Source organism: Balaenoptera physalus (assembly GCF_965194825.1).
Source record: "Balaenoptera physalus genome assembly, chromosome: 10".
Taxonomy (NCBI): Eukaryota; Metazoa; Chordata; class Mammalia; order Artiodactyla; family Balaenopteridae; genus Balaenoptera; species Balaenoptera physalus.
The window spans coordinates 29,842,401-29,866,427 of record NC_138889.1 but is presented as its reverse complement, the minus strand read 5'-3'; the positions used below and the strand labels follow the sequence as shown (position 1 = coordinate 29,866,427).

Below are 24,027 nucleotides of genomic sequence, written 5' to 3'. Positions count from 1 at the left end.
AGGGATGAGAAAACACACTCATACAAAAATCATTTGCACCTCTCAGCATAAACGCACACAAACACACACAAATCCCCCTGGTTGTGATATGCTTAAACACTTACTCAGTTTGCTATTAGAGATGTGGGTACCAAGTATTTTACATTCACAAACTGAGATGTCACATGGTAAAGGTATCAATGCTAAATGTGTCCCACGGGAAAATAATCCCCTTTAGAATTCATACATCCCATCTTTCCCTTGCTAGATATTGAGTGCAGTAGGAAACATAAAACTTTCTATTGCCATTTGAAATTTTAGATTTTTCATTTAGCTCTTTCCTGCAGTTAAAAGATGATTAAATTTACAGCTCCCCATGAAAAGGAAAAATATCCTGCATTTTTCTTCATTTCTTTAAGACTCACCAAGCATTATACATTTTCCATTCTCCCCGCTTGTAGAAAGAAAAAAATGCCAATATGATTTGCCTTCATTCATTTGCCAATTTATTCAACAGATGGTTGCTGGGTTCCACCTGAGAATTTACCAGAGAGTTTTCAAGTTGTTCATTCTGGAGATGTTTTGTGGTTGCCATAGGTAACACCACTTGAAAGTTTCTAAATTCAGTGTTTAGCTGTATACACCTCCTCTCCATTACACTTAGAAGCTATATTTTAGTAACTTACCTGAGAAAAGTGGATAATTTGTGGCTGTTTTAATTTATACCACTTCAAAGAGGATTAAATTTAATAAGATAAAACTGCTACAAAAGAAGTTTAACAGTTTAAGCCTTCACAACCTGATTTAACAAGAGATCTAAGTTTAGATCTCAATTTTAACAGTCTATGAAAAGCCAGAATTCCAAGCTGTTGTTCTTTAGTCCCACACAACTGTCCTATAAACAAATACTTTAAGTATAAAGAATCCCCCAAAAGAATATCTATATCCTATAAAATTCAAGTTAATTCAGTTGCAACACACAACTAATGTGAGTGCAGAACCTATAGCCAACCAAGTCAAGCAGCCTTGACCTACCCATGCCACGTGTATTTAGGAAACATAAAGTTGTATCTAAGGACAAAGTTCATAATCTGATATGTAATAAATGTGCTGTAGATGAACTTATCCCTATATTAGTAGTGTATTTAAGTGTTTCCTCTTGATATATGTCTAATAGCTGGACAGGTTCCATATTATGTCACTCATCTTTACACATCATCTCACTACAAGGATTGGTTTCCAGAAGTAATTGCAGTGCTAGTGCTCAGGTTATAAAGGGGACACAAAGGAACAACAAAGCAAGTGAAAAGGGGTCTGTTCGGCCAAGATAACATCAGCAAAGATGGGGCTGGTTTATTATTCATATTTAAGAGAAGGAAGATAGAATAGTTTGGCAGTCATTTGGAATGAACTGGGAAATAGTAAAGAACCTGGTTTAGAATTATATTCTGTTTTAATTTAAGTAGGGATAAGAAACTGTAGCTCATTTATTTAAATGTTTGTTTCTCCCCAAAAATCAGTCCTATAATTCTTGTTTTCAGAATGAAATAACATACATTTGAAATAGCTTTGCCACAAACATAGTATCATACACACCTGGCAACACCTGAATAGAAAGTCACCATTCAAGTCTCCAAAATACCTAGCCTGGCCACAGGTCTTCTCAGAAATGGGCATTATATTGATTATGAGAACATTTTTAAAATAATAATCATAAAAACAAAAGTTAGAAATACTGTGAATACATTGTTTATCCTCCTTAATACCAGAAATAGCTTTTTCATGATTAAAAGTAGTTTATTTTAAATGGACAGATTCCAAACTTTCTGAAAACCTAAAATTCACTGTTAGGACTCATTCACAGAATGAAATACACTTTCAGAAACTTTGTAAAGCCATTTCAATATGTTTCTTTACTGTCACACAACTCAACAATGAAAAAAACATTAAAGGCATAAAAATATTCTTAGCATTAATTCTGCCTTTCAAAGTATACAATACCAAAATGTGGAAGAAATCTATCACTGTAAATACTATTGACCAAAGTCATGACATCATATTGAAATAATCTAGATTTTATTTATCTTAACTTTTTCTCTAGGGTACTCAATGAAGAAATTAATACACAAATATTTTTTACAGAAATGTTAAAAATTCAATCTCTTTTCTCTAAGTGTTAACTATTTGGGAGTTTGCCAAAATAAAAATCAAATTGGAGTCAATCAAACAAATGTGACACAAGCAACTCACTTTCAAAGACAACGTAAGAGTACATGGACCCTCTCCATTGTTGCTTCACTACACAAAAGATTATATAAAAACTGTCAAGAACTACCTGCAAGGCCTCTGCTATTATAGAAGCCTAGTTTTTTCATATTTGGAGCTGACAGATTTGCAACTTCTGAACATCCTTTTTGATATAGTAACAGGCCAGAATCCTGTTAGTAACTAAGAGAAGACATCATCAGACACCCGGTTCCTAGTTTCCCCTCTTTTCAGGAATTTGCAACTGGGACCACAAAAAAAGTATTATCAACAAGTACAGCTGCTCTACGTTGCTAATACCTTTAGCATGAAAAGTAAATTTAAAAAAATAAAAAGAATGAGAAATAAAAAACTTAAAATTAAACCAAGTATCCAGAACCCTAAATCAATGCCCTAACTTTTGGCTTATATTTGAGGCTAGGCTAATTAGAGGTAAATAGAAGTAAATGGAATCCAAGAAAAACTGACCTGATTGTCTTCCAGAGTAAAAATGAAGGTCATAGACTAAAAAAAAATTACTTTCTATGAAATGATATAGCAATGATAATATCATATAATGCAAAGAATCAGTTAATCTATTATTTAATTAATGTGCTTTTTAATTTGTTCACTTTTAAGACATAATGTTTAAATTTAGCTTAACATAGAGCTCTAAAAATTGCTGAGCAATGTATTTCTAAAATGAAACGATAATAGTAGCAGTACAGCATTATAGCTTTCAAACCACTTCCACATATATATATTTTTAGTTGCTCCTTTTAACCCTTTTATGATGTCATTTTGTTACAGAGGAAGACATTATAAATTAGAGATGTTAAGTGACTTGCCCACAGTCCCACACAGCTGAGATTGGAATGGAGATCTTCTGACTCTCTCCAGTGCTCTTATAGGAAAAGAACAAAAAAAGAAAAAAAACTTATTAGTATAAATATAGTTTACTTTGAAAACTTACTGAACAAGTTCTATGATTATTCCATGCTGCAGTTTCAGCAACATTGATAATTTCAAGGCATATTGAAAATATCCATATAAGAGCTCAAGAAACTATAAAGTTTAATTCATATTAAAAACTAAATAAACTCTTGATAAGTTAAAGAAATCACGCAGAGGTAGATTTCGGGTCAACACAAAGAAAGATTTTACAACAATTAAAACTGGTCCAAAACATGGGGGGAAATTGACTATGATTCTTGACATCAGAGTTGTTCAAAGAGAAGTAGAAGGGATTCTCACATCTCTTAGAGAGTACTGTGACAGTGACATCAAAATTCCCTTCTCACTTTGAGAGTCTGAGATTCTGAGTCATGCCCTGAACTGTCTTTAGCAAAACAACCAAAGAATTCTCTTATACCTCTTTGAAGTTGTGGACACCTAATAACACTGGGGTAAAATTCATCCCCAGAACCTCCGTAGAAGCTCATCAGGTTTTGGAATTAAGTAATTCACTAATTAAGTAAATAGCTGCTTTTATCATAGTCTGTCTACATTGTGAAATGGAAAAGTATTTAAGGAAAGCACTTCTCTGAGAGAACCACAGAGCTAGAGATAGACACAGTTCTTGCATACTTATATAGAGAGAGATTTAAAATTATATACTGACATCAAATTTTTGGCAATGTACAAATCTGAGAAAAGTCTTTGGATTATATAAAAGTGGGAATAAAACAGCTAAAGTGATGCACATACATGTAGAAGGACTTACTTTGGTTTTTTAAGAATAAAACATATATTTCCATATCTAGATATGATAAAAATTGATCTATGAAATGTGGTATCCCGTGGTGGTTCAATATGTAATACTTGAGAGGGTTGATTTTTAAGAGCACCATAATAGCTCCAACAATATTAGTACTACTTAATTTCTTTTTTATTTTTCCCTTCGTTATAAATAGCAATCAGTTTATGCCCTGAAGCATGAAAACTGTACAGCCAGAAGTATGAAGACTGTACAGCCACTGTAATTGTAACCAAGCCCGGCAGTGTACCTACAGTTGTTCTTATTCATAGATTCTCAGATCATTTCAGAATATAAAGATAATTCCGTCAAAAACTCTATCGGATAAGTGGGTTCCATGGATGAAGTAGGTGTTTCATAAAATATGAATTACTCTTTTTTCCTATTTATAGCACAGCTTTATGATTTTTGAATATATCTGTTTCAGAAAAAAAGGAAAGTCTCTATATCTGTATATATTCTTTAGAATTTATAGAGTATAGTGGATAAAGCCTGGTTTGTCAAAATAGCCATTCTTAGAATATTCATTAAATATATGAAGTTAAAGTTTCCAAGGAAGAACATGAGAAAAAAAATGTATATTTGTAGTTGGAGGAGTTTTATTGTGCCATATTTATATCATGTAACGTTAAGGTGATTAAAGTTCATAGGATGAATCCAACACTAAATAAATTGTAACAGTAATAGATGTGTAATATAGAATCTGCCATACAGTGTTTTTTCCCTGCACATTTTCATAATAGCCACTTGAGTAATGACTACAACATCCTTCATTTTGACGTCTCTGGGATATACTGTGACAACCTGACCTTCCAAAAGTACATCCATTTTCTCACTTGATGTCATTTTACTTGATAAAGAATCTTAATAAGTTACCCAAAGTTAAATAACAATAGCACATGATCTTGTATGGGTTCAGGCTCATTCTTGGTCTCCACTTTCCTCCATGTCTCACAGAATTCAATCAACTGTCTGGTATTTGATTTTTTTTTTTTATGGGAGCTGGTCACTATCTTTGAAATTATGCCAAGGGGTATCTAGGAATTGACACTAAGGTCAGTTAATTAGACATTGGTGTCTAAAGAGATAAGGTCATTCAAGTAAGAAAAGACCATATCATGTATAACAGACTTACTTTGCTCTACAGCAGAAACTAACGCAACATTGTAAATCAACTAAATTCCAGTAAATAAAAGACCATATCAGAGACCATATAAATAAAAAGGAAATAAAATTTAATAACTACTCTACTACATACCAAGCACATGTATATGAATATATTTTCCCCCACAACCCCTTGACATTCGTTCTTCTATCTTCATCTGGACAGATGATGTTGCTGAAATTCAAGTCAAAGAGCTGAGAAATGACAGAACTGGAATAGGAGCCCATTATTGTATAATTCCCAAATCCATGCTTGTTTCAATATGCTGCCTTGTTTCTCTCCAAAGACACTGAGAGTCCTAGTTAGATAGAGACACATTAAGAAAAAAAAAAAAAAAATCCCTTCTTTATCTAACTTATGATTCCCTGTTTTGAAAAAACAAAGCACATAGTTTCTTATCATACGCATGCCCCAGACTTTTTCCGAACGTTCCCATCTAATGACCTATTAGTGTTTTTTTTCACTTTTACAATAATTCTTGTTCATACTAGATTTAGTACTGCTTCAAACATGGTGTTGCCTGTAGCACTATCATTTTACCCTCAAAAGACATGAAGAACATCAGGGAAATGCATTGAAACATCACAGTATGCCTCTCTCTACATTGGGAACTTTAGGTACTCCCCATGGTACACCCTTCATGATACACTCCAGCTGATGAAAATTACCCAATCAATGCCCTTCCATAAATTACTCTGCTCTAAGTCAGTCTTCAGCTTATTGAAGCTCTAATAAAATAGACTGACTAAAGAGCAGACAATTTTGTCTGCCTTACACAGCTAATGTTCATTCCCCTTTGGCTTAATCCTTAAATGTATTTTAAGTTCAATTCAATGAATGCCCCAGTATATCAGACAGTTGGTAGTGTCTTTTGAGACCTGAGGAAGGGATCAGCCAGAACTGAACTTGACTTTAATACAAGACCATGTTCTATTATTGTTTAACTTTGGGTATTTCTCCCCTAGGAGGAGGACAGAGGAGAACTAACCAGCTCCAGGACCAAGGTAAGAGGGGAGTTTTCTTTCAAAAGAATGGGTTCCATTTATTTGAAGGAAACCCCTCCCCCACCTATTTTTAATCCCTTTTCTTTATACATTTATATTTCTTAACCCAACAGGATTAGGAAAGCAGCTTGCCACCTGTGCATAATAGTTATTTGAATATCCACTTACAAATGTAATACCAGGAAAAAAATGAAAACCTTCACACAAGTCTTATCAGTTATATGTTAAGGTTTTCCATCATCATTAAATATCAGTGCCAGTTTTCCATTAAGGATTAGATTCTCACATAGACCTTAGGAAATTGTCATCAGTTGTTAATTTCACTACATGTAAAATATGCATAGTAACTGACAATCAAACCATAATGGATAATGAGGTTACAAAAATATTAAAAGTAAAATACAAAGTATTTCTATAGAAAATATATCATTAAGAAAAATTTTTATTAAAATAAGCAGCTGATATAATTTAAAGGATACATAATTTGAAATATGGTCAGTTAGACTTTTGGTGTGAAGTAGTATAGGATTAATGAAATTTTTAAGGTACCCTATGAAAACTGTGGTTAGAAAAATAAGAGGAAAAGGAGGTAATATTGTCTTGAGCAGTACTTCTCCATGCTTATAGAAGCACTTCCCAGGCCTTTTACATTGCTTTTAATGGTTTCCAGTGTTACCTCTCACATTTTATGTTGTTGTCCATGGACATCATCAGTATTCCCTGCCTTTGGTACTCTATTTCAAATTGGTCCTTCCATAGGGGAGAAATCCAAAGTGGAAACAAGTGAGAGAATTTACAAAGCATCCAGAATTTGAGATATTTGAAGAAATCATATGGATTATGGAGGGATCAGCTTCCAGATTCTATCCAGCAATAGTTTTTTGTTATTGTCGCTCTTCAAGGAGGCTACATCTTAATGTGACTCAAACGAATTTTAGGAAAGCTTTAGGATCATGTAACTGAGACAGTTGGGGATCAAGAAGAAGGAAATTTTAGGAAGGAGAAGAAATGTGCCAAAAGAATGAGAATTCAGGCAATGAGTTGTCAGTAAATAATCATCATCTTACAGAAACACAGTTTTTGCTCTGTTACAAATGTGTTCAGAATCTTGGCCTTACCTTAAAATTGGATTGTTGGGGTTTTTAATGAAAGAAAATCATTTCAGAAGGATATATTTTTGTTAAAGATTGCTGTCTTCTGAGTAGGAGCCATAGTAGTCATGTGATTAGGAACTTACATGAAAGCACACATACAAACTAGAAATTTGATTTTAATGCCAACGTATACTATTTATGTAGATAATGATATTGCAATGGTCACCAAATCCAGAAACCTAATTACTGAACTTTCAGCAGATAATGCATTTTGCCAGAAGTCAGATAGAACCTAACTTTGAGTTTCTCACTGACTGACTCCTTTAGTGAAAGGTATAGGTTATATTAGAGGCACATTATTCATTCCTAAGCAAAAAAAAAAAAAAAAAAAAGTCATAATATTTTTAGTGGGCTATTTATGTGTTAAAATTGGACATCCACACAGACATTAGTTATGTCAGGCAGAGCTGTTGTGTACTTTGAATTCTTATGAAATATATCATGATAATCTCATTCCGAGAAAGAATTGTTGGTGGTTCTGCAGTGACTTCTAGTTCTCTTGGATAACCTGAAATTGAGATAAAACATCATTTTTTCTTGTTTAGTCGCTCAGTAAAGTGAAAAATATTGATCTCATATTAACTGCATTCCATTTATTAAATATATTAAAAATAATTAATGAAAGTGCCCAGACTGGTAGTTTAAAAAGTATCCAACCTGATGAGGAGCTAATAGCTAAAAGACTATTTGATATGTTCTAGTATTAACCCCAATAAGAACAACTGTAGGCGAGACTTAATAATTTAAACTTTTTGTCATTTCTTCCTATTTAAATTTTAATAAAAATAAGTGAGAGAATATGTTTCTGTTTGAAATATGATTATGAGCCCTGTTGCTCTCAAAGATAAGAGATTTGTGTTTCACTTAGAATGGCATAAACTTAAAATATTTATAGACACGTATTTAGAATACTTAGTCTTCAGCTATTTTCAGAGAATAACAGAAAAGTCACATGCTCTCCTAGTTATGAGCCCCCCTTTGTATGGCAAGTTCAGATAGCTTCCTTTTAAGATCCCATTAGCTTATAATCTCTATTTCTCTAAGACCTATTTTTATCAATCAATTTCCTTTTTCTGTTTGTGTCATTCTCCCACTTAACCAAAATCCAACCCAAAAGTTAAGGTAGATGAAACAAGATCAATTAAAAGACATTTTAAGTTATGTATTTTGAGTTATGTTTAAAGGCTAGTCTATTACTAATGAACCTGCAACCTTAAATGAAAGAGAAAAATTAAAACTTTAATATTTTCTCTCAAGAATTTGATAGGAAATTTAAAGTATTTGTATATAAAGGTTAAGTAGATGTATTTAGTGAATTAAATACACTATTTATATATACAATAAAATAAATCTTAAGTTAAAACAAATACAGTTGACCTTTAAAATCTGTTTAAGATAAATGAAATTTTTAATTTCTAAAATGTGCTGAATTATATTGTTCTAGGTAGTAAAAAAATATCTAAAGGTAGTATGTTTTATTTGCTACACTAAAATAGATTAGAACTGATCTATAAAATTACCAGTATCTGTGATTTTTATCTTTGGGTTTAGTTGAAAGTATCAGATTTCCCTTGATATTCACAAACAAACTTGTATTTGATTTTATCTTTTAGTATTCTTTGGCTACACAAACTGAGCTGGTGATCTCTTTAACTATCTATAATATGGAATACCTTCTTAGATTATTTTGTTTATACAATGGACAAAATTGCTTGCCATTATTCGTTAAGATGGCTAGTGTCAGTAATTTTTTATGTCCTCCTTGCCAATATTTAATAGACAGTTTTGAAGCCTTTTGCTTTATTTTGTTTTATTTTATTTTTTTTTGTGTTTTAAAACACTCTTCATACCAGATTTTCCCAAAATTCATTAGGTTCCATGGTTGATTCTCTTTTGTTGTCTAACACACTATACTCTCATTTTAGTAGGTTGCTTGAAAAGTAGCACCTTAAGTTAACTCACTGAGATATCAATTCTGCATTTAGTTATTGAATGCCTACTATATTTCTTGCCCTGCATTAGGACTGAGAATGGTATAAAGTACCATAAGACACAGCTGCTGTCCTCCAAGAAGGAGAAAAAATGGTACAACTAACATTGTAAAGGAATGTATGACTCATAGCAAATGTGAGTACTCCTGAAAATAAATAGATAATTTAAAGAAGCAGGAGATAATTAGAATCTAGAATATTTGGGAAAGACCTGATAAAATAGGTTCGGATGTAATAGCTGATAAATATTAATTGAATGAATAAGTCAATGAGTGATTACTGGAAAATGATAAGAATTTAGAAAATCTAAGAGGAAAAAAAAAAAAAAAGAAATTCCTGGTAAACTTTCTATCGTGAGACTGGAATTGATTCTGCATAAAACATATTTGGGACTATAAGGAAACAAGACTGGCTGGAGGCAGAGAAGTTCTGTTTGGGGAACTAGGGGTGTTAAGAGGCTGGGCTACTGTGTTAGACAGACCCAGGTTTTATTTCCATCTTTGCCATTTACTAGCCATGTGGATTCAATGAGGATTCAGTGAGAATACAGCAAACTTGACACAGAGTCTGGCTCAACAAAATATAATGAAATTATATTTTAAAGATATATGTAAACTGAATTGTTAGGAAGCCTTGAATACCAGAAAAACTAGAATAGAATATAACTTGGAGGCAAACAGGAATCACTGAAGGTTTTTGACAAAGCACTACAAACAAGCAGAGAAGCAAGGTTATTCTGACACTGAGGATCTGAGAATAGATTGAGAGAGTCAGTGGATCTTGTCTCAGGTGATAAAGGCTTTGATAATGCGATGCCAGTGTAATAGAAATGAAAATATAAATTTAGGAGACACTTTTCAGAAAAACAGTTCTTAATGGATAATTGGTTATAGGAAAGGAGGGGAAATGAGAATTCAAAGATGAGATTGAGTTTCTGTGACCTTCTAATTCACTATACTGAAGCTTTATTATGATGTTGTTCTTGGAGATCCAAGATTAGGTATCATAAAAGATTATCACTTAAATCATTAAGAACCTTGTATGTATCAAAATAAACCTATCTAATTTTAACCATGAGAGAAAATAAATGTTACCATCTAATGAAATGAAGTCATCATTTAGGCTGTTAGTATTGCTTTTTAAAGAAAGTCATCTACTATACTTCCTTCTTGGATATTTAGGAAGGATCAGTTCAGTTGACAAGATCACTTACCTTTGAAGATTTATCTCAGCTCAAGGAGTATTTAGCCAGAGAGAACAGGAGTTGCCAACTTCCTAGTGCAGGGAATATGAGTCAAAGCTTAATCAAGGGGTAACCCCTACCAAGCCTGAAAAACTTCTCAGGAAAAAGAAAAGTTTCCTTAGAGAGCCATAGGAGGGATGAGCAAATAGTTTAACTACACAAGAAAGGAAGACAGGAACAAAGATATCATAGTACTGTGGAGAAGAGCACTGGACTAGAAGGCAGAAGACCTGTGTCCCAGCTGGGCTTTGTTGAGCAAGTCACCTAACTTTCATTAGACCCCAGTGACCACATCTGTAAAATGAGAAAGTTGGAGACAACCTCTAAACCACATTTTGACTCAAATATTGTAGGATTCTAGTTCTTCAAAGCAATCGATGGACATTTTTAAGAATCAGCAAAGGATGGAAAAAGGAAACATGGTCATGGTTCATGGAATGGTTTAGAATTCTGGAAATTGTATAAAGAGAATAAGGAGAATGGTCTAGGAGATGAAAGAATCTAAAGTCAGGGATGGGGCAGAGTGCACACAGCAAATGACAGTCCAGGCAAAGCATTTTTGTGAAAGGCCTAGTATTTTTTAAATTTTATTTTAGAATGATGATAATCACAACTTAAAAAGTGAATGATATCTAGAGATAACTTGAAGCACTTTACAATCTTGGTAGTTGTGACTTCACCTTGAAATAAAGCCCTCTTTTGTACAATTTGATCACAGATAATGATAACAATGGGGTGGTTTAGGGCAGGGACTTTATCCCATATAATCTCAAATAGCACACTCAAAGGTCACCACAAATAAAATAAAATTTACATTATTTAATATGATTAATTTGTATTTTCTAAATACTATGTAAGGGTAAATAAAAATATCTTTTGACAGTTTTTTTTAAATTTTTATTGATTTAACAGACAGTCCTTTAAAAAAACCCATATATCATGTGCTTGCAGAATGATCACAAATTGAGTTAATACCTTGGAAATTCTTTCTTGCCAAATCACAGTCTTCAAACCTCTTCTCTATTAAAATTCTGGAGCCACCATGGGTCATAGAAATATTTTTACTTCTCTTACCTTTAATAGGTATACTTGAAAATCGTCATTAATTAATTTTAAAATAGATTTATTAGAATTGTCAGAGAGGGTTAGATACCTTTCCTCTACCCTGGCTGGTCTAAGAATTAAATTGATATGAAACAAATTAACAGGAGAAAAATCAAACAAAAGATTAATAACATGTATACATGGGAGAGACCCAGGAAAACTGACTAACTTGCCAAAATGGCCCAAACCCTCACCTTAAATACAATTTTCAGCTAAAGACAAAAGAGGATGTTGGAAGTAGTGGTTTGGGACCTCAAAGGGGGAGGAAGACAATTCACATAGAGATGGAAAAGCAAATATTTGGCAAACAAATGCTTGGGTCATGTGGAGACCGTAGTACACTGAGTGGGCTCTGATCTCTAAGGATACCCCCACCACACCTGGTCCATATTCTTTGCAGATTTCTCTGGTGATAGCTCTATTCCTATAACAGGCCCTCTATCTAAATTCTTAAGGCAGTTAGCAAGAAGGTCAAAGTTTCTTCCTGAGTCTTTTGGACCTTGATTGTTTTCAGCTTGAAATAATTCACATGCCAGATACATTTTGGGGTGGCAGATTTTGTTCCCCTACAGTCTCACCTTTGAAACTTCTAGAAGTTTCACAGTCCAGAAGTTGAATAGATATATTGCTTTATATCTCATCCAATCAGTCTCATAGTCCTGACAGTAAGTCAGTTCATTTCTGGAGGCTGTGATGCAGGTAGGCTCTCAAAGTTAGGCCTATAGGGTGCAAGCAATCAGATATTTAATAAGAGGTATTTGTGTGGAGACAAAATAAAAACAAAGGTTAATGATTGGAGCAAATTCTAAACCCAGTGTCTGAGTCCTGAGAGCTGCCAATCAAGATTCCTAGATATCAGGGTCAAAGCATCTTTTACAGTTTGAAATGTCTTCAGTGATGTCATTGGGTGTTCAGGTAAACTTTACAAGAAGCTTACACAGCAACAGTCAAGAGGTTTGTCTAAATATAGGCAATTATGGTGATCTCTCTAAAGTTTATAACAAGTTGTTCAGCTTCAGTTTGCAGGGCTTCAGGAAAAGGTCAGCTTTAGTTCTCAATGATTCCAAGTGAAAAGGAGCAGCAGAAGAAAAATTGGAAACATTAGTTTGAAGAGCTGTAGCCAAATATTTGAGGAAACTATACGAATTCAGGATCCAGTCCAGTTTGCAGGACTGGATCTATATATATAGATTATAATTTCTGCTGAAACACACATTTTTTCTCTAAAAATTACCCTCACTTCTATCAAAGAAAACCAAATTAAGACTAATTTGTTCGCAAAATAAGTTTAGTGTCATTAAACTTGGCCTGATTATTTACCTAAGTCCAGCAAGAATAGTAATTGACCATATCATCTCTTTTAAATCTGCTTTAATGGAATTTTTCAAAGGAATCTCCAGATTGAACTTTTAAATGCCTCTCATACCATGAAACCATGCCAAGGACTTGACATCAGATTTACCTGTAATATATATAGATTTGGGTGAATTCTTCTCTTCTTGATGTCCCAAAAATATCCTGAGGTCCTTGTGCCTGCCAGGAAATGACCTTCCTTACTCACCTGGTAAGGCTGCTGGGAACCCTGTAAGAAAGGTACCAGGCTGTTTTTCCAAAGGGCTTTATGGCTTCATAAAGTCAATCTTAGTTCCTTAAAGCTGTCTGGTCATATCTGATTCTATGCATATTCTCAAAGATGACATTCCAGTCAAAGCCTTGGTAATATAACCAATGTTTCCAATTGTGTTCTAACACAAGGAGAATAGATTCTTAGTGAACATGTGTAAATAAATATATTGCCATGAAAATAAGAATACTCACCAAGAGTTTCCAAATTCTGGAGGGATCAGGTAGGAAGAAAAAGTTGTTTCAATTCTATTTACAAAGGTATAATTTACCAAATTGCTATAAGCTATCGTTAATATAAGAGGAAATATTTCTTTTTATCTGGAAAGTAAAGATTAAAAAGCCAGTAATATTTCAGACAAAAAGTCATAAAAATTATAAATCATATTCATCAGTTCATTCAGTCCCATATAATTATTCTTATTGATCTTGATCTTTTATTAGCAGTTTTATGAAGCCATTAGGTTTTTCATTAGAATTCTATAATTTCTTACTAGTTTAGTGGTATGATCTGCAAGTTATCAGAAACTTATATTTGTCCAAAAATCCTTTCTATGAATCATCTTGAAGATCTTCATTTTGTAAAAGCATTTTAGTAAAACAATAACTGTCTATAAATGACAAAATACAAATTAAAGATCTGATTGCAATGCAATTGATGAGGAAATTTGGCTATTTCTGTGACATACAACATTTTAAGATAACTAGAAAAATAACATACCAGGACATATCTGAATTTTAGGAATTTCATATAACTTCTAGAACGTTTATATTAATAAAATTTACCCATACAATATAACCTAAGAAGGTTTATCATTTCTCATTTGACAATGCTTCCCATGTAATTTGACATACCATGTTTGTTAGTTTAATATCTCTCTTTGAGATTTTTCAGGGGCCCTCTGAAACATCCCAAAGTTAGCTGGAGGTCAAAAGGACTTTATTTAGAATTTTGATTTAGGAAAGTTTGTCAAAGATATCAAAAGGTTTTAAAACACTTAGTCAAATAGGATTATAGGTTACTGTGAAGCAATACTTATTCACTTAATCAAAGTGACAATAAAAGATTTCAAAAGTAAATACAGAAAGTTACAACAGGTTACTTGAAAGGTAAGAAATTTTACAATCTGTTATCAAAGTAGATGAATATTCCAAGAAAACTTTGTCTTCCTAACAAGAGAGAGAAAACCAAATTCTAATTTTGCACCAGCTTAGTTTTAACATTAGAATTAATTCACTCAATTAAATTTATTTTAATCGTAATCAGTCCTGACCAAGCACAAAACACTTCACAGGGTTTCTTTTCCACAAATCTTCTATAACTTCCTTTTTCACCTTCAGATTTTGTCCTGTGATTTCTCTTTTACTCTCTCCCTCTTTTTTTAACCCCTCTTTCGGAAAAAATTACTTTTTTCCCTTAACAAAAAGCATTTCCACTCATACCTTTTTTCTCCTTACATATGAAGATGTTTTCCTTATTAGTTTTAGTAGTTTTAATTATATAGATTAATTAGAATTTATAACCCTTAGAAACCTTAATTTCTAGTGAAAACTAAGAAGTAAGCAACTGTAAACTGTTATACCAGTATTTTTTTTTATTGGAAAACTTATAAATACATTTTATAATTTCCAAAAACATACATTTCCTCATGGCATAAATTTTTTTTCAATATGATGCATGATATGTTTCTAATAAAACCAACATCTTCAGTTTTTCTGTAATAAGAAGACAAAAGTAGACTTAGATTTGTTTAACAATTAATATTTCAGTATTTTATCTTCTCTAGAAATGATCTAGACAGTCAATGAATTCCCATCATTTAACTTAGCAAAACTCTAAAGCTTCAAGTTACCAATAAAATTTGAGGAAATTACTTTTAAGTAGCTATGCCATAAAACATAATTATTCTTAAAGAGTTCATCTAAAAACTCTTGTTTCATTTAAATTTATTTAATTACTTATGAAAATTTTATCATACAAAATTTATCTTTTTTTGCTGACAAATTTTGTAACAGAGATAACTGAATGTATTTAACTTGTGGTAAACCTGGTAGAATGTGTTTAATTTACATTTAATGCTGATAACTCTCAAGATAGGCCTGTTTAATTAAACCGACAAACTTAAACTTGCTTTTATTTATTAAAGATTAATCCTAGATCAGTTACACTTGAAAAATATTTGGATTCATTTCTACTACATTTAGAAATGTTTAATTTATAAGTGCTTACTTTTAAGTCAATTAAAAAGAGCTCTTTACAAATTAATTTTGGTAATACTATTCAGAGATACAAAAATACCATATCTATAATGCACACACATAGACATAGATACAACCAGAGATGTCATAGCTTTCATTGTAAAAGTTTAGTCATGAATTAGGTACAACACAAAACTCACTGGTTTATAAATAACAATTGGAATAAGTTTGTATCTGCTCAGATTGCTAAGGCTTTTTACTATGTGGAAAAGACTTTTAAGACTTGTATTTGTCCTTGATAAATCTTTGAGGAGGCTGTGAATTAGATTTTGTGTGAGGGAGCATTTCCAACAGGTTGTACTTTTTAAAAGATCTCTTTTTTTTCTTTGGTGTTTCAGGTTCTACCTGATTGAGTCAACCAGGCTCAGTCTCAGGCCATTGTGAGCTGTATTTACATTTCTGATTTTGTAGAGATTTGCAAGACAAAGATGGTTGCTTTCCATTTCCCCTAAGAACTGGGCTGCTGCCGAAATAATATCAAAAGGCTGATCTGTTCATCCAACTACATTTTCTTTAATTTGCTTCTTTATATCACAGAGAAGATTTCCAACTAAAATGGAAACCAAAAGATTTCTATATTCTAGAACTTTAGGATTCAAGGCAGCGTGCCTTCAAAAAGTCTGCACAAAGCATTCAATAAATTCCCCCTTTCTGAGTGCACAAGGTCACCCCATACCAATTCACTCTAGGGGCAAAATCTTCCACTAGTGCTTCTTTTAGCCCCTAAATATCAGCCCCTAATTTCCATCTCATATTATGTGGGCTCAGGCAACCCTATTGGCTTCCTTTAGCATATTCAATTAACACTGCCTAAAGGGTGGATTTACCTGCCCTGTCTTACAATACCAGGCAAGGGAAGACAAAATGTCCATCCCCACAATGCAATCAGGCAAAAGAGATGCAACCATCTTACATAAAGCCCATTCAAATACACTAATTTTCTTACAAACTTTCATCTTAGTTCTATCAGTACTTATACTTTTAACCTTAGTTTCCATTAGGACCCTATCAACAAGTCTCAGTCGTACAAGGAGTCCCAGAAACTTTTCCTTTTTTTTCCCCAGACATTTTATTCATTCCTGTATAAAAGGTTTTGAGGACCCCAGTAAGGGGTTGAGCCAAGGGACCCAAGCCTTTTTGTCAATCTTTGATTTGATTAATTGGCCTAACTGTTGCCCCAAGCAATTGCTGGTCAGGTTTCTCAGTGTAATTTTTTCCTTCCAGCTTTTTAAATTTATCCAAACTGGGGTAATTAGAGCAGATTTGTTTGGTGGCCTTTAATGTCGGGGCGCACCAACAGGGGGTTCATTTGGCTCACACAATCTTAGGTAGTGCTGTATTAAAAACCTTTGTTTTGATCCCCTCAATGTTCGTTTTATTTATTCCAATTCTTAATAACCATCTGAAGATTTCCATCTTGCTGTGATGAGTTCCATGACTCTTCCCTTTCTGATTCCTCTTTATTCCACCACTTTCAATATTTGCTTTATTTATTTTATTTTTTAACAACCCTTTAAAAATTTCCATCTTGTTGGGAAGAGTCTCTTTCTCCTCAATTCTCTTATTAATTAATCTAAAGTTTTTATTAGCATCTGTAAGACCCATTGAGGGGAAGCGGAGACCACAAATAATTTAATAAAGCTTCCTGAACAGGTTTTTTGTTTTTATTTTTAAAACTAAGAGAGTCTTAAGGTTAGCTGTTATATATCATTGTATCCACCTTTTAATTTGGTCTTTCCATAGGTACCAGTAAAATAGTTGTTTATGATGAGAGCTTTCTAAAAATTGACCAATTTAGAAGTTTTTCCAATTCAAAGGATCCATCATCTGGCCATTGATGAGTAGGATCTTAATAGTGATTCAAATCAATGAGCCAATTTACGGAAAGACCCTGAGGTAACTTTCCAGACCACGGTACCACGGACACAAGAGGCGTCCCGAAGTGAGGGAATGGATGATGTAGTTCCCATCTTCCAAAGGCTCACTCCTAAAAACAGTCTAAGAAAGTTTGAGAAGATAAAGGCCCCTTATGGACTGGACCCCTAATGACAAAACTCCCCCTGACAGCTGGCACAGCTGGACAAAGAGACTGCTCAGAATCACAGCCTATTTAACTGGCTGACAAATGCACACTGGTATGCGCGGCTTTTGGATGGCAGAAACCAGGGAGATTTTTCTCATTAGTATATAAACCAAACTCTCAAGGCATAGAAGAGAAAAAGAAAACTTAATCAGACCAATGGTTTTCTCCTTATAACAAATGACACAAAAGACAGAGACAAAGAAAAACAGTGACCATCCCTGGGAGAAAAAGGATCAACAAACCAAAAGTAGTACTCTACCAAATTTTAAACCAAGAGTCACGAAGTCCAGAGATATTTTGGGGTGGCAGATTTTGTTCCCCAGCAATTACCTGAAATTGTATATCAATCTGGATTTTGTACATTTGTGCATTTTTCCTGAGAAAGTATCCATGCTTTCATTGACTTCTAAAAGAAGTCCATGACCAAAGGAGGATAGAAAATTCTACTCTGTGACCTAAAATTGACAAAAGTCAAGAAACTAAACTGCATGAAATATTTGTAAATATTACATTAAAAAAACTCAACAGTAAAAATACAATTAATTTTTTTATTTATCACAATCTCTAGCTAGTGTGCTGACTAAATTTACTGGCAGATATCCTCACAAAAATCATAGTGATCCTTCTAAACATCACATTCTTCAGACCTAGTTCTCAAATAGGAGTCATGCAAATTCCAAAGAACACAATTTAGAGACAATTCTTGGAATCTAGCCTGGTATTAACTCAATTTGTTCAGTTCTTTTTGTTTCAATTGAAGTATGAAATACAAACATTTCTATAGACTAACTTAATTGCATATATGTCACCCAAAATCCAAAATAAAGACAATAAATCCCTCATTATCAAAGAGTTTTCAAATGCTCATTATAATTCCTGCTGGGTCTGAATTGTCTTTCCCCTTAAAAAAAAAAAATTTCCCTCTGAATTTTGATATTAAATTATTGATCAATAGTGCCATTTTATGCAAATCTTACCTGTCATCGCATAAGCAAACTGGAGTGAAAACTTAAACTTTTCTAAAAATGTTTGCATGTATATATATATGGAGAGCAACTCAGCCCAAATTCTGCCTTTGGAAAAAAGTGCACAAATCCAATGAAGCAAAAAGAGCCTTGTGCTTGTTTACTGGAAGGAATAATTTGGGGAAAAAAGTAATAGCATAGCTACAAGTTAAACTGAAAACAGTGGAGCATTGATAAATGCTGAGAATTAGTCTTCCAGGCCTAAATAGCCGATAAACAGTAGAACTGTGAAAGCAAATACCTTTCCTTATATTTCCTTGAGTGATAAAATAGTTCTTTTTCTCAGCTAGTTATTAACCGACTATATACAAAGTTCTGGAATTTGTTGAAAATTCTCAGTTTTCCTGCTAATTTCCTTTAGCTGCCTTTATGTGGGGATGGGGAGGGGATGGGGGGGACATCATTAAACCACAAAAGTAAAATCCCATGTGATATTTGCTCATGTCTACCTATCTCATCTTGTATGTGGGATGGACTTCCATGTACGCAAAACTTGTTACAATACTGACAATATGGCCATCATTTAAATATCAGAATGAATAATCTATACAGAGTTGGTTATTATTTATTTTTCATGAAATTACTATTTTCTTATTAGAGTGGCCCTAGAAAAACTTCTGCATATATTTACCTGCTGCATAACAAAATTTAAATCAAATGAGTTTTCCAGTCTGGAATTTTAATTTGATTTCAAAAGAAAGATAGAGTGAATATGTTATATGATGGAAGATTTGTTTTAATTTCCTTTTAAAAAATTACTGCACAACATTGAAAAAGACTTTTTTCTTAGAGTGTCTAATGCTTGTTTGGAAGAGAGCAAAGCTGCCAGCCATGGAATCTCTTTTTCTAAAAACAGAGCTATATTCATATTTTTTTAATCACCCACTTAGCAGGACTCAAGTTTATTCACAATCACATTCATTTAATCCAGCCTAAGGGAAAAAACTCTCCTTGTCTATGTAAGTTCGTGTGAAACAGCAAGGCTTCTCTCTAGGCCACTGAGAGTTCCATTAACCTCCTGCCAATCCTATCTGATGGGTAGACTCATACCTCTCTTCCTGACCTGTTCCCCTCAAATAAGGTAGAACCTTTGTAGAAGCCAAATGCATCACATTTTCTCCATTCAGCCTGTGACTAGAGACACAAAACAAAGTGTACCAAAGCAAACCACATTATCAGAACAGTGAATGTGTTTCTGAGATCCTTAAGAATAACTTCTAAATACTAATTCTTCCTCAATTTTTCTTGATCCAAAATAGAATATATATTTTGATTTGCATGAAACAATTCTATTAGGCATTATATTATAAAATAATTAAGAGAGTATTTTTGTTTGTTCTTTACTGATTATTAAAGTGTCACTTTTCATTGCAGAGAATTTGGGGTGAGTGGAGAAGCATAAAGAACAATATGCAGTCCAAATCAATCATAATCCCACTACCTACAGATAGCTATTTGTTGTATTTCTTTCCAGTATTTTTCCATTAACATTTTAATATATATATATACATATAAACATTATATATTTTTTCTCAAATTAAGATCACAATGAATATACAAATTTGTTTCTTTTTTTTCACTCAACATTAAGCATTTCCCTGGTCATTAAAATCGTGTAATGATTGTTAAACATTCAGTTATATGGATTATTGGTGCCTACCAATACTAACACCTCGAGAGCTTTGCGAAAATGTAGATACACTGTCCCCAATTCAGAAGATTCTGCTACAGCAAGTTTAGCCCTGAGCATCTGTATTTGTAATAAGTGGTTCTGACACTCAGATCAAGCTTGAAAACCACTGCTGTACACTAAAATCTACTTACTTCTCCCTTTCTGTTGGGCATATAAATTGCTTTCAGCATTTTGCTATATAAATATACTATAACATTTATTATGTTACTCTGTCAACATCACTGATTAATTTCTTAGGATTGATTCCTCAAAGGGGAATTATTATCAATAATTTTCAATATTGTCAATAATTTTCAAGGGTAAGAATTGTTTTTTAAGTTTTTGTTGTACAAAACCATATTATTTTTTTCCTGGTTTAAATTCTATTTTCAGTGTATTAGGACAACATTAAATCCTTGACTGTATTGAACATTATCCTTACTTTTATCTTTGCCAATATGAATAGCAAAAAAATGAATTTGCATTTCTTTAATTCACATTAGTTTAATTCCAAGTAAGGTTGAATTATTTTTATATAATTTTGTACTTCTTCCTGCATAAATTATCTACCAATGTCCTTTGCAGGTTTTAAAGGATTTTCCTATGTGTTTTACACAATTGCATGTTGATTCACATAATTTTTCAGTTTTTAAAAAATATATTAAAATTTATCAGGACTACAAAAAACTTTCTAGCATCATTCATGTAAATATTCTGGACATTTTAACACCTGATATTTAAATTTTATAGAGAGTTTAGTATGAAGAGATCACTCAAGTTAAAAGAGTACAGGCCAAAAACTAAAGAGACTTTCTCATGTGTATATAATTAATGGATCCTTTTTTATAAGGATAATAAAGCATTAGCAAAATTACACAGTAGTTTAGACAAATAAAATCCATTAGGTCCATATATTATTGATATCAGAGACAATAATGAAGTGTTCAACCTACTAAGTGAAATGTAATTGAATTTGTTTTAACCAGACTAAATATAATATTGCAAACTATTTATTCTACAAATTATATATACCCTGAATATCTTGTGTGCAAACAATGACTAAGTCTAAGGCTTGTATATCAGTCCTTTATAATAATATTCTCAAATCCAGGAAATCATAAGAATACTTTACTAAACAATCTTTTAAAAATTTATCTGTTTATATAGGTAGACATTTTATCAGATGTAAACTTTAATATCTCACCAACAGAAAAAATTATACTATAAGAATTATGCTCTAGAAGTAAATACAATAAGTGAGGCATAAAGTAAACATAAAAGCATATCTAAATCTATAGAATTTAATGATAAATTATTTATGGAAATATAGAGAGTAAGAGATAAATATCTTAGCTTAAATTAAGCATAGTTTCAACAAGAAAATCTTAATTTGCACTAATTTACCCAAAATTAATAAATGGGAAAAGTTTAGTTCTGTTAATTCCCATTCTAAAGCTTTTGTTTAGTTAACAAAAATGGGTCCCAGATGCTAGGGCAATAAAAGATGGATTTTCATAATCTCAAACTCAGTTGAATGATTTCAGGAGTAAAAACCCCTGGAATTTTTCCAGAGGTCCTGGAATTTGTCTGGATGAGCATTTTTGTTCCAGTCCTGAATTAAGTTCCCCATCACCTCACCACTATGAAAAAAGCCATTTGGAGAGGGGTTTTTCTTACCTAGGATTCCCCTAAGTCATAAAATGAAAAGGCAAATAAGTATGTTACCTGGGTCCTATTGCAGTCTATAAAAGGTCACTGTCAACATACCTGGGCTCTCAAATGTGGTTTACACTTCCAGCAAAAAATATGATCACTTAATTGTTGTTTCTTCCTCTCCTTCCATTTTTAAATGAAAGCAATCCATTTCAATTGAGTTTATTCTGTAAAAGCTGCATTTAATAGAATGAAAGGAATAATTAATGTAAAACATAGCCCACAATATTTTTCTTCTTTCTTTTATCTGCTTGGCAGATCACTATTATGGCTTCTCTGATGCTTAATCAGGACAAGAATATCCTTATCATCAATATGAGTTTCTGACATAGATTTCAAAATCTATGTCTGAAATGTATGAAGGGGATTCCAAAGTAATAGTAAAATGTTCTGCAGCAAGGATCTGCTTTCTATGTCCCGTATTTACCTGACTCCTTATGACTTCCTTAGGCTTACTTGTAATTATTCCTTCAGGGTTCCTTTTTCTTTTTGCCTGGATAAAAAATACTTTTTAAACTAGTCTAGAAAACTGAGTAAAGTAACTTTATGCATATTTTAAAAGTCAGTTGATGATTCTTATTAATAACATGTAAAAGTGATGCATTCTATAGAATAGAACACATGTTCAAACAGTCCTTACAGGTGTGGTTTATGCTGCATTTTAAATAGCAATCTAAGGACTCCTTTAGACCTAAACTGATTACATAGAGAAATTACATCTTTAGTCAGACAATTGTAGAAAATAGCAGGCACTTTTAATTGGCAAAGAAATCTTGAAATCCTAAAGACTGTCTCTAAATGTTAATTACAAAGTGCCTTCATTTAAGAAAAGTAAATTTTACATGTGATAGTATTATGTGAATTCTATTGAAGGACCACAGGAAAATGTGGATTGTGAACTGGGCAGTGACTTATCTACGGGTCAAGTATATTATATTAACCAAATATAGATACATACACACACATATATAAGGATAGCAGTGTGAAACTGAACTGTTTTTACATGGCCTATTAGATGTTATTAGAAAGACAATGTCTTAGAATAACTTTTTAGAAAGCTTTATTCCAAACAATTTTCTCAACATAAAGCTTTTTTTCCTTATCCATTTTTTAATTTTGCTTTTTTGTTTTCTATTGTGCTGTGAAACTGTCTTTGGATATGGCTAGTAACCATGTTAAATAACCCTCTCATGAAATGATTTTAGTTTTATCAAAGGAATGGTCTAAACCAACATATAAAGTAATTGGGATACCACTTTATTGGAAAAAAATCTAATAGAAATGTTTAAGACTAAAGTGGATTATAAAACTTGTTTTCTCCAAAATAGAAAACTTTAGTTGTTAGCTTCAGTTCATTGAAAGACAAATTTATTTAGCTTCTTATGGACATAAAATAAATTAAAACAACTCTTTTCTCCCAACAGCATTTAAAAAAAATAGATGGCTCTAGCTTCATTGAATATTCGTTCATCCCTAGATTTCAGTCTGGTCCTTTTGGTGATTAAACTGACAGCTTGGTATTGTTCACTTCAGGAATTATATTAATTATTTTACACCACTAACATGGGACTTACTTGGAAATGTGGGGACAGCTAATTATTTAATTAGCATTTAATAAATGGTAGTCTAACTTTTAAAAAGTGTTAATCCTCTCAAAGTGTGTGGTTTACTCATGGGAAATGTTTACTCTCCAAGTGGATCAGACCATTACAACACTGGAAAATGCACATCATTTACCTGAAATATTACAAAAACATTTTAAAAGTATAAATACATTAATAGGCTGATTTGTGGTTAAACGTGACATTTTATTAATCAACTAAATGATATTTCACTTGCAAATCAATGTTCAAATGCTACTCATTAACATGAGGTTGTTTTGTTTTATGGGAGGCAAAACCCATGACACATTGTTTTAATCCTTTTAGAGAATAATTAGAATATGCTACCCTTATTTCCCTAAACAGATAAACATGGAGGAAATCTAATCTAGTGTTTGTTTGCAAAGTCCA

General features: G+C 32.6%; 1 protein-coding gene across 9 annotated transcripts in view; it reads left to right on the top strand.

The window, feature by feature from the left end:
* GRIA4 (glutamate ionotropic receptor AMPA type subunit 4) overlaps positions 1–24,027 on the top strand; it is a 548,948-nt gene that overhangs the window by 508,686 nt on the left and 16,235 nt on the right. For 2 of the 9 annotated variants that reach the window (XR_014250098.1, XM_082409910.1), the window contains exon 15: positions 6,110–6,148. The exons of 6 other annotated variants lie outside the window; for them this stretch is intronic. Coding sequence is in view for 2 of the 3 variants with exons in the window: in XM_082409910.1 (XP_082266036.1) it covers positions 6,110–6,131 (22 nt within the window). In the remaining variant the exon portion in view is untranslated. Of the gene's footprint in view, positions 1–6,109; positions 12,000–24,027 lie in introns of those variants that run through there. One more of the 9 variants, XM_082409911.1, reaches the window with a different exon arrangement.